The sequence below is a fragment of the Miniopterus schreibersii genome, assembly GCF_964146895.1.
Source record: "Miniopterus schreibersii genome assembly, chromosome: 22".
Taxonomy (NCBI): domain Eukaryota; kingdom Metazoa; phylum Chordata; class Mammalia; order Chiroptera; family Miniopteridae; genus Miniopterus; species Miniopterus schreibersii.
Genome location: NC_138124.1, coordinates 1,239,544 through 1,251,375, shown reverse-complemented (window position 1 = coordinate 1,251,375; position 11,832 = coordinate 1,239,544). Strand labels below are relative to the sequence as shown.

The window sequence follows — 11,832 nt, the reverse complement described above, 5'->3', positions numbered from 1 at the left end:
ATGGATCTCTGTCTCCCAGGCTCCCACTGCAGTGGTAGCCCCTGCAGCTCTTCCTTGAGCACCAAAGACCAAAACTTGCATGGCTTCTGATTGGAGCCCATTACCTAGCTGGTAGTGGTCCTTGTTCTTGACTTTTGACTTGGTGAGGAATTGTGATTCCCAAGGTGTTGGGGGCAAATTGCAGATCTTTACCTATGGTCCTGCTGTTGGGAACTCCTATTTGTCACATACTTGTGCAGCCCATAAACACGGCTCAGAGATGGAATTTGTATGTTCCCAGCACTGAGGTGAATCTGTTGTGGTGACTGTTGGCCTGGCAGGAAGGGAGTGTCACCAACTGTCTCTGTTTACTCCAAGAGTGGCCATCGGATTCTCAGGACTTTCTCTTGGCCCTCATAGGGCTGCCAGTTGCTCTCTCCCAGGGCATGTTGTCATCTCCATCTCAGGGTAGTGTCACTCAGTAGTTCTATTTAAGGGCCTTGAGGAGGTTTAGTGGTCAATGCCAGCCAGCTGTCCTGCCACACTGCATCAGATTACTTAGGTGATGATTGTGTTTGACCCTTTGCTCTGTTAAAGTCCTGCAGTTTTAAGGTCAAAGTCCTTCTCCAGGGTCATCTGATTTTCCTGGCAGAGGTGTCTTACACCTTCAGATGGTTTAGGTTTTTGCGGAAGCATGTGGGCACAGCAGAGACTATGTGTGCTGGGATTTCAGGTGCACTGCCACATACTACATACTGACCAGCCCCTTGGAAAGGTCCGTGTCTTTTAATGTGTTCAGTTGCAGTTCTTGTGCTTGTATTTGACAATGGAGTGTCTGAGCTTTGTGAGGGCCTCTGTGGAATTATTAGCCAAGCCTGCGGCCACATGTTGAATCCAGGTAATGACTCAGCAGATCAAGTCTGTCATAGCTGTGCTCCCTGACACTCAGTGCTCCATATTGGATGTAGTGGTGGAGGCTACATTTCCAGGAATGTGCAGCCTTGAGGATGCTCCTTTGGTCAGGGCAGCCGAGTGTTGGAATGTTTCCACTGAGCTCAGGGCCTTGAATCTCCCTGGATGACTAAATGTCCAGTCTCTGGAAGGAATGTGGCCTAGTTTCAGTCGGGTTTTATCCTGGGTCATGGTGCTGAAGAGGAGCCATTTCTGTCTGGTTACCTGCTGACCTGTGAGGACAGTTAGGCTTAGTGGGCTTGAAGATTCTCCTGGTCGGAACTCATTCGGCCACTTAAGATTGAGCCAGGCTACTTCTGCCAGGTGTCTGGGGGCGGTTTTGTTGTTCCGATCAGCACTGGTTTCTATCAAGTGTGGTTACATGTGAGAACTTGAGCAGAAAGACAGTGTCCAAGTGGACATCTCATCCACTGTCAGGATGAGGGAGTAATTATAATCAGTCTGATTGTTCAGAAGGAATCTGCAGACTGTTTTTGCGGGCCCCATCTTCTGTTGTTGGGAGTCAGGGCATGATCATGCTGTGGATCTGGGCCCAAGATGTGCTTGTTCAGGTGCTGAGTCTGCCCAGGACCACATGCCCACACAGCTGCATGCCTGCCTACCCTCATGGTGGCACTTCAAAGAGAGAGAGGGACATGATAGGTGCAAGGCTTACTAACCTCTGGTGGGATGGTTAGCAATGGATCTTGTCCTGTTCTCTAGAATCGGTATGTTTCCTCTACACTTTCCAGATAGAGTGGCTGTGCAGAGTTCTGCCATTAGGCACAAAAGATGACTTTCCTTTCCTTTGGTGATGGGAGCTGCGGGGGAGCCCAGGAAGACGTGTGTCCCTGAGTGTGCACCATGCCTGTGGATGGCTCAGGAAGGTGAGCATCCCTCTGCCCCAAGTTCTACCATTTGCATGAGGAATTTATAGATGTGCTCGAGGCAGCCTGTCCATGCGTCCATGATGGCCTGTGGGGTTTAGCTTTAAGAGTGGATTGACTCCCTCTTGCGTCAGGTCAGGGATCTGTATGCTTCAGGCCACTGGAGGACACTGAGGTCATTGACTCACTAGCTCAGCTGTCTAGGCTGCCTCAGCAAAATATCCTATATCCCAGAATGTGCTCGGATCAATGATGACTCCCTCCAATAAGCATTCCTTGGAAAAGCTGAACAAAATGAGTGAGAACTCCAACCGTCGTTCTCATCGGAAACTGAGGTCCAGCACATTTAGTGTCTCAGGGACAGTAGATTGAGGGACAGCTTCCCCTTGGTCATGCTCATGCAAGCACCACCCAGGGTGTCAGTACAACTGCACACCTGCGTGCCCTCATGGTATCACACATGCCTGCAGTCTCTCCTAAGAGCTAGAGGTACATGACAGACAGTTGCAAGGCTTACCTAGGGGAAAGGATGCCGTGAATATAGTTACCTGGATATGTTTCTCAAGTGTGCATGTGATTTCTCTACATTTCCCAGGTGGAGTGTCCATGAAAAGCTCACCATCAGCAATGAAGAGATGACCTACCTTTCCTTTGGTCACCAGAGGTGTGGGGGAGCCCTGGAAGAGATGTTTCCCTGTTTGTGTACCATGCCTGTGGATCGCTCAGGAAGGTAAGTTTTCCTCTGCCTCAAATTCTCCCATTTGGTTGAGGATTTCATAGACCTGCTAGAGGCAGCTTGTCCACCTGTCCCCAGTGTTATGCTGGGCTTTGCTCTATGAGTGGATTGACTGTTGTGCCCAGTGGTTTGGATCCAGATAATCCAAGCTTTTGGAGAACTTTGAGGTCATTGGCTCACTAGATGAGCCTTCCTCCTGCTTCCACAAAATTCTTGCATCCTAGAACGTGCTTGGATCGATGATGACACCTCCCTCAAATAAGCATTCCTTGGAAAAGCTGAACAAAATGAGTGAGAACTCCAACCGCCATTCTCATCGGATCTGAGGTCCAGCACGTTTTGTGCCCCAGGTTAGGTAGGAGTGAGGGACAGCTTCCCCTTGGTCACACACATGCAAGCACCACCCAGGGCATCGGCATCAGAGAGCCTCCTGACGTACTGTCAGTATTTTGATGACATTACCTGCCTACCCCCGTCGTATCTCACATGCCTGCAGTCACTAAGGAGTAGAGTTACATGATAGACATATGCGAGGCTTACCCAGGGAAAGATTGGTAAGGGTCTTTTTACTTGAGAACCTGGGTACATTTCTCAAATGTGCATGTGATTTTTCTACATTTTCCAGATGGAGTGACTGTGGAGGCTCAGTCAGCCATGAAAAGATGACCTTCCTTTTTTGACGACCAGAGGTGTGCAGGATTCTTAAAGAAGTTTGTCCCTTTGTATGCACCATGTCCCTGGATCACTCAGAAAGGTAAACATTCCTCTGCCATAAATTATTTCAAATGCTATAGGATTTTTAGACCTGTGAGAGGCAGCCTGTCCAGGTGACCCTAGTAGTACTTGGGGTTTTTCTGCAAAAGTGATCAACTGTTCCTCTTGCTCAGTGGCCTGAACCGGGTTTCTCCAGGCCACTGGAAGACATTGGGGTCATTGGCTCACTAGGTGAGCCAGCCAGGCTGATTCTCCAAAATGTCCTACATCCCATAACATGTTTGGGTGAATGATGACTTCCTCCAAAAAAAAAAAAAAAGCATTTCTTGGAAGCTGAACAAAATGAGTGAGAACTCATACTGTCACTCTCACCGGGTCTGAGGTGCAGCATGTTCAGTGCCCCAGAGAAGGTAGAGGTGAGGGACAGCTTCCTTTTGGTCTCTCCTGCAAGTACCACCCAGGACATCAGCATCAGAGGGCCTCCAGAGTTACTGTCAGTATTATAATGTCATTAGGTGGGTGTTTATGATCAGTGGTGTTTGGGTGAGTGGCTAGTCCTCTTGTCCATAAGCAGGTAAGGACAAGCAGGTATGTCCGTAAGCAGGTATTAATACCTGTTTAGTGTGGCTGTGACACAGGTCCTCTGAGACCATGGCATGGATATGTCCTGGACATGTTCTTGCTTCAAATGTAAGCCTTGTGGGTCTGCGTGTGGACCTGAGCAGCAGTTGCTCCCATGGTTTCTGATTAGACCCCCTTGCACTGCAGTTTGCAAACCTGTTCTTGCCTTTTGGCTTGTTGAGGATGTTCGAGCCCACCGTGGGATTGGGAACGGGACTGAGGGATGATTAGGCCCTGGTGCTGCAGTTGGCCTCCTCTCTGTTTCAGGTAGTCTCCCATTTTACATTCAAGGTGGCCAACCATGGACTGTTCTGTGGGCTTAGCTTGTAATCAAGATGGCTGTGTGGTGGCAGATGCCCTGGACAGGAAGAGAAGGTCATGTGGAGGCCAGGTCTTAGTGTGGTTCATGTGTTTGCATGTGATGTATTGCTGTGTTTGTTGCAACCAAAGGCATTGTCATTGGATTTCTCGATCTCTCAGGGTCTCGAGGGCTTTTCCTCAGACGCCCTGCCAGGTGACATTCAGTGGTCTTGTTTACAGCAGAGTGGTTTCTGACCTTTGGTCACTTGCCATTTCTATTCCAGAGTATTGGGGCTCAGTGATTTTAGTCTTAGTAATTCTTAAGAGGTCCACTGGCCCACAACAGCCACCCGGCCATCCCTGATTTGAGTGGCCTGCCGACATTCCCTTTGTCCCTTTTCCCCTTGGCAGAGAGCGTCCCAGTGCTATATCTTGGCACCAGTATCTCCCATGTTGTTCAGAAGTGTTTTCCTGCTGGTGGAGAGAGGGTCACATGAATCCCACAGGGTCAAGCTTTGCAGTGTCTCTGGGTAAGAATGTGACCTGGTTTTAGTTGGGGTTTTGTTTCAGTTTTGGTGGGTGAAGACCACGAACCCTCTTCTGGTTTCCTTCTGTCCTGTTAGGACGAACAGGTGCCTGGCCTGAAGTCACTTGGCCACTTTAGTTGAGGACGGGGTCCTTTGTCCTGTAGGTGGTGTGCTAATGGTTTCAGGCTTTGTGCTGGTGCTTTCTTTGTTTGGGTGGTCACCGTGTTTCCATTACATGCTGTTGTGTGGATCTAATGTCTGAGCTGACATCACATCCATGATCAGTAAGAGTTTGTGCTGTTTGTGTTCTGAAGGAACAACTTTGAGAGAGGGAGTCCTTAGCCTATCTTAGCAGCCCCATGAGGTCAAATTTTTTTTTCTTTTTCTCTTTTAAAGAACGAGTTCTTTCTTTTGGGGCTGCTGGTCGTGTGGCCAGTGATCTCTGCACATGTCTAGTTTTTTCAATTAAGGAGGCCTCTGCTCATGAACACATGCATACATATTTGCAGACCCACCTACTCACCTGATACCATACCCTCCTTCAGTCATACCTCAGGGACAGCAGAAGGTGATGATCAGATGCAAGGCCTACTAAAGAGGAGAAGATCACAGGGATTAATTACCTGAGGACCTGGGTACATTACTAAACGCACTTATGATTTATGTCCACTTCTCAGGTGGAGGTGCATTGCAAGATTCTTTGGTGGCAAGAAAAGACCTTTCTATCCCTGGATGACTGGAGGTTCACGCAAGTCCCAGAAAAAGTGTGGCCCTGAGTGCACACTGTGCCTGGAGAATCACTGAGAAAGGTAAGTGTTGCTCTGCTCCGAGGTTAGACATTAGCATTCAGATTCCTTAAAGCTGCTAGAGGTGGCTTGTTTGGGTGCCCTGAATGGCACACAGGGTTTTCCTCCAAGAGTGGACTGAGTTCCTCTTGCTCAGTGGCTTGTGGTGTATGTCCAGGCTGCTAGAGGGCGCTGAGGTCGTTGACTCACTAGGTGAGCCACCGAGCCTGCCTTGCTAACATGTCCTGCTTCCAGAACGTGCTTGGATCAATGATGACTCCCTCCAATAAGCATTCCTTGGAAAAGCTGAACAAAATGAGTGAGAACTCCAACCGTCGTTCTCATCGGAAACTGAGGTCCAGCACGTTTAGTGCCCCAGGGACAGAAGGAGTAAGGGACAGCTTCCTCCTGGTCACACTCATGCAAGCATTACCTGTAGCATCAGCATTTCAGTGCCTTCTGTCTGAGGATCAGAGGCTTCACCTCTGTTATTGGATGTCCATGAATCAAAGGTTTTGGTTTGAAGGCCCAGTCATTTCTGGCGTGATGGCCATCTAGTAATTCAGTCCTAGGAATTGCAGATGTGGCGTTGTTCTACGTCCAATGAGCTGATGGCGTGGGCCTGTGTTGGCCAGGTTCCTCTTGCAGTGTTAGCCCCTGCAGCTCTGGCTTGGTCACCAAAGAACAAAAGTTGTATGACTTCTTATTAGAGCTCATTACCCAGCAGGTAGCAATACCTGTTCTTGCCTTTTGACTTGGTGAAAAACTGTGAGTTCCCCAAAATGTCAGGGGCCAATTGCAGATCATTAGGCTTTGGTCCTGCTATTGGAAGGTACTATTTGTTATGTATCTGCACAACCCGTAAAAGTGGCAGCAGTGAGGAACTTTGCTACATGCTAAGCACTGAGGTGTATCTGCTCTGGTGTTTGGTGGCCTGGGCAGGATGGGCCAGACACCAAAAGGACAGGTCTGAGTGTGGGTCCAACAGTGGTCATTGCTTCTCAGGACTTTCTCTTGGCCCCGATGGGGCTGCCAATTGCTGTCTCCCAAGAAAGATTTAAGGTCCTTGTATATGGCGCTGTGGTGGATGAAGGTTGTTCTCTTGTCATGTCCATTTCAGAGTAGTGTCACTCAGTGGTTCTATTTAAGGGCCTTTAGCAGGTTCAGTGGCCCACGGCAGCCGGCTCCCCTGCCCACACGGCATCAGGTTGCTTAGGTGAGCATTGTTTTGCTCAGGGCTCTGTTAAAGCCCTGAGATTTTAAGGTCAAACTCCTTCTCCACAGTCTGGTTTTGAGACGGGTGTCTTACACTTTTCTCAGATGGTTCAGATTTTTCGCAGAAGCTTGTAGTCATGGCAGGGACTGTGGATGCTGAGATTCCAGGTGCATTGCCACATGCTGACCAGTCCCTTGAAAAGGTCCTTTTCTTCTAATGTGGAGAATATGTTTTACTTCAGTTCTTTTACTTGTTTCCGAGAGTGGAACGGTTGAGCTTTGTGAGGTCCTCTGTGAAATTATTAGCTGAGGGTGGGGTCACTTTTGAATCCCAGGTAGTCGACTCATGCAAAATCCAAATATTTCATGGCTATGCGCCCTGACTCAGGACACTGCTCCAGTGTTGGGTGTGGTGATGGGAGGCTACTTCTCCAGGCCAATGCTTTGTAGGCATGAGGATGCTCCTTTGATCAGTGCAACCGACTGTTATGTTTCCACCGAGGTCAGGGCCTTGAATCTTCCTGGATGAGGAAATGGCTAGTCCTTGCAGGGGAATGTGCCCTACTTTCACTTGGGTGTCACCCTGGGTCATGGTGCTGAAGAGGAACCATTTCTGTCTGGTTACCTGCTTTCTGATGAGGACAGTTAGGCTTAGTGAGCTTGAAGATTCTCCTGGCCGGAACTCATTCCGCCACTTAAGATTAAGACAGGCTACTCCTGCCAGGTGCCATTGGTGTATGGGGGTGGTTTCCTTCCAGTCAGCACTGCTTTCTATCAAGTGTGGTTTACCTGTGACCACTTGAGAGGAAAGACAGTGTCCAAGTTGACATCACATCTACGTTCAGGTAGAAGGTATGCATGCAATCGGTGCGATTTGTTCAGAAGGAGCCCCTGTGAAGGAAGGAATCTCTTGATTGTTTAAGAAGGCCCTTGAGGTCAGAGTTGCATTTTCTCTTTTGAAGGCTCCATCTTCTGTTGTTGGGGAGCAGGGTGTGATTGTTCTAGGGCTCTGGGCCTGAGGAGTGCTTGTTCAGGTGCTGAGTCCTCTGCCCAGGACCACATGCACGCACAGCTGCCCCCCGCCTACCCTCATGGTATCACACCCGCCTGCAGTCTCTCCTAAGGGATAGGTGTACAGGACAGACAGGTGCAAGGCTTACCTGGGGGAAAGGTTGACATAGGTACTGTTTCCTGAGAACCTAGATACATTTCTCAATGTGCGTGTGATTTCTATATACTTCCCAGGTGGAATGGCCATGCAGGGCTCACCATCAGCCATGAAGAGATTACCTACCTTTCCTTTGGATGACCAGAGGTGTGCGGGAGTCTTGGAAGAAGTGTGTCCCTGGGTGTGCACCATGCCTGCGGATCACTCCGGAAGGTAAGCATCCCTCTGTGCCAGTTCTTGGCCATGAGTTTAGATTTAATAGACTTGTTGGGTGTGGCCTGTGCATGAATCCCCAGTGGGCTACTGGTTTCCTTCCAAGAGTGGACTGACTGGTCCTCTTGCTCAGTGGCTTGGGCCTTGGTTCTCCACTGCGTTGGAGGTCTCAGATTACTGGCTTACCAGTGGGCTGCCAGCCTGCCCTGGTCAATTATACAGCATCGCTAAACGTGCTCGGATCAATGATGACTCCCTCCAATAAGCATTCCTTGGAAAAGCTGAACAAAATGAGTGAGAACTCCAACCGCCGTCGTTCTCATCGGATCTGAGGTCCAGCACGTTTAGTTTCCCAGGGACAGTAAGAGTGAGGGACAGCTTCCCATTGCTCACAGTCATGCAGTGACCACCTAGGACATCAGCATCAGAGAACCTCCTGAGTTACTGTCAGTACTTCCCTTGTATTAGTTACCCCTGGGATAGGGTTGGCATGGATATTGTTACCTGAGAACCTGGGTATGTTTCTCAAGTGTGCATGTGATTTCTCTACATGTCCCAGGTGGAGTGGTCGTTCAAGAGCCAGAGTGAGCCATGAGATCACTGTTTTATCCTTTGATGACTGGAGGTGTGGGCAACCTGGAAGGTGTGTGTCCCATGCCTGCGGATCGTTCAGGATGGTAAGCCTCCCTCTTTCCATGTTCTGACATTTTCTTGAGGCTGCCTGTCCATGTGTACTCAGTGGCCTGGGGGTTTCACTTCAAGAGTGGATTGACTCTCCCTCTTGCTTCGTGGCAGGGATGCCACTGAGGCCACTGAGGTCATTGGCTCACTAGGTGAGCCCCCTAGACTGCCTCGCCTAAATTCCTGCATCCTAGAACGTGCTTGGATCAATGATGACTCCCTCCAATAAGCATTCCTTGGAAAAGCTGAACAAAATGAGTGAGAACTTCAACCGCCGTCGTTCTCATCGGATCTGAGGTCCAGCACGCTTAGTGCCCCAGGGATGGTAGAGAGAGGGACAGCTTCCCCTTGGTCACACTCATGCAAGCACCACCCAGGGTCTCAGCATCACAGAGCCTCCTGACTTACTCTCCGTATTTGCATTGCCTCATTTGGCTGTTTGTGATCGGTGGTGTTTGGGTGAATGGCCAGGCTTTTTGTCCTGTTGTGTAGCTCATATGTACTCTTTAAACAGGTATAGTTCGGCCGTCGCACAGGCCCATTTAGACCATGGCATGGTGCTGTTTGGGTTTTGTGTGTGGCATTGAAGAGCAGAAGCTTCCATGTTTTTTGATTAGAGCCCCAGGGAGGGCAATTATTGAAACCTGTTAACTTTTGGCTTGGTGAGGAAATTTGAGCCAACCATGGGTTTGGGGGGCAGACTCACAGGAACGCTTAGGTCTTGGCAGCCCCTCTAATTGGACTACCCATTAGTTCCCGTGCAAGGTGGCCAGCCATGGACTATACCGTGGGCCTAGCTCTGAAATTAAGATGTTGTGGTGGCTGATAGCCTGGAAAGGACTGGACAGGTCATAGTGCGGTTTCATAGTACGTACTTCTAGTGCACAGTGACTAGATCACCTTCTTCGGGATTCTGGCTCCTATCAGGGACTTGATGGAGCACCTAGTGGGTGTCTCCCAGGGGTTGTCATTGTTCTTGACTGTGACACTGTGGTTTCCGGCCTTGTTCAGTTACTGTTCCCATTCCAGAGTAGTGAGACTCAGTGTTTTTTCCCTTGTACCTTTTAAGAGGTCCGCTGGCCACAGTTGGGGACAGATTTCTCCCTTAGCCAATGTACGCGCCCTAATCAGAAGATGTATCTCGCATGCATGATATTTTAATTCTCCCTCCTGTCTTTGTGGTTGAGGCACTGGAGCTCTATGAGGTCATTGGTGGTGGTCCTTTCCCCAAAGAGCGTTCCTGCTTTGAATCCCATGGAGTCGCCGTGTGCATTGTCACAATCTTTATGGCTATATTTCCTGAGGGTCGTTGTTCACCAGGTGGGCATAGCATTTCAGGCTACTTTTGAGGACTCTTGCTGTCCAGGCCTGAGCATGCTACTACCAAGAAGGGACCCTGAGTCCTTGAATATTTCTTGCAAGTCAGAGCTCTGGATTTCACTGTCCGGGAAAATGTCTGGTCTCTGGAGGAGAATGCAGCCTATTAAATTGGGCTTCCTTATGACAGATGGTTGTGAGGACCACAGACACACCTCGCTTTCCTGTCTCCCATTGAAGGCATTAGGCTTAGTTTGCATGACCATGTGCCTGACCTGAACTCGCTTGTCTCCACAAGATGAAGACGAGCTACGTGTAGCCAGTGTGCTGATGGTGCCATCTTTCTGTCGGTTGTTTCTTAGTTTCAGTTTTTGCTGTGTTTCCTTCTAGTGCAGCTCAGTTGTGACAGTTTGTTGGGACAAAAATGTCCAAGTTGACGTCACATCCATAGTCATTAAGGACATAGATGTTAAATTACTGTTGTTCAGAAGGAAGGCCCGTGAGAGAGGATGTCTTGGCTTATTTTAGCAGCCCCATGAAATAGAAATTCTCTCTCTCTTTTTTTTTTTTTTTCCATTTCATAAAGGTGGAGGTCTTCCTTCAATGGGAGGCAGGGCATGTGCCCAGGGATCTGAGCACTGGGAATGCTTTTTGAGTCGAGAAGGCCTCTACCCATGACACATGCATCCGTATTTGCAGACTAACCTACATGCATGGTACAACACGCCTGCAGTCACATGTCAGGGACAGAAGTAGGTGACAGTGGGATACAAGGTGTACTACAGGGGAGAGGATGACATGGATTAATTACCTTAGGACTTGGGTACATTACTCAGAGCAACTATGATTTCTGCCCACTTCTCAGATGGAGGTGCATTGCAAAATTCTTCATTGGCCTAGAAAAGAAGATCTTTCTCTGCCTGGATGATGAGAGGTGCACGGGAGTCCCAGAGGAAGTGTGGCCCTGAGTGCACACTGTGCCTGGGGATCACTCAGGAGGGTAAGTGTTGCTCTGCTCCAAGTTCAGACATTAGCTTTCAGATTCCTAAAAGCTGCTAGAGGTGGCTTGTTTAGGTGTCCTGAATGGCACACGGGGTTTTCCTCCCAAGAGTGGACTGAGTTCCTCTTGCTCAGTGACTTGGTTGTGTATGTCCAGGGCGCTAGCGGGCGCTGAGGTCATTGACTCACTAGGTGAGCCACCCAGCCAGCCTTGCTAACATGTCCTGCCTCTAGAACGTGCTTGGATCAATGATGACTACCCCCAAAAAAAGCATTCCTTGGAAAAGCTGAACAAAATGAGTGAGAACTCCAACCGTCGTTCTCATCGGAAACTGAGGTCCAGCACGTGTCATCCCCCAGTGGAAGGTGGAGTGAGGGACAGCTTCCCCTTGGTCACACTCAGGGTGTCAGCATCAGAGAGCTTCCTGACATACTGTCAGTATTTTCATTGCATTAGTTACCCCTGGGTAAGGATTGGCGTGGATATTGTTACCTGAGAATGTGAGTATGTTTATGAAATATGCATGTGATTTGTCTACACTTCCCAGGTGGAGTGGTCATGCAAGCCTCGCCATTAGCATCGAAGACAGGACCTTCCTTTCCTTTGATGATGGGAGGGGTGCAGAAGTCCTGGAAGACTTGTGTCCCTGTGTGTGCATCAAGCCTGTGGATCACTCGAGAAGGTAAGCATTCCTCTGCCCCAAGTTCTACCGTTTGCTTGAGGATGTCATGGATCTGC

The 11,832-nt window shown here is 49.2% G+C and overlaps 1 protein-coding gene across 1 annotated transcript; it reads left to right on the top strand.

Annotated features, from left to right (window-relative positions):
• Positions 1-5,458: 5,458 nt before the first annotated feature.
• On the top strand, positions 5,459-11,032 carry LOC308550526 (uncharacterized protein). The gene is made up of 4 exons (XM_081124448.1): positions 5,459-5,524; positions 7,961-8,096; positions 8,656-8,773; positions 10,960-11,032. Exons 2-4 carry the CDS (start codon positions 7,966-7,968, stop codon positions 11,020-11,022), a joined length of 312 nt encoding a protein of 103 aa, XP_080980574.1. The 5' UTR covers positions 5,459-5,524; positions 7,961-7,965; the 3' UTR covers positions 11,023-11,032.
• The last annotated feature ends 800 nt before the right edge of the window (positions 11,033-11,832 follow it).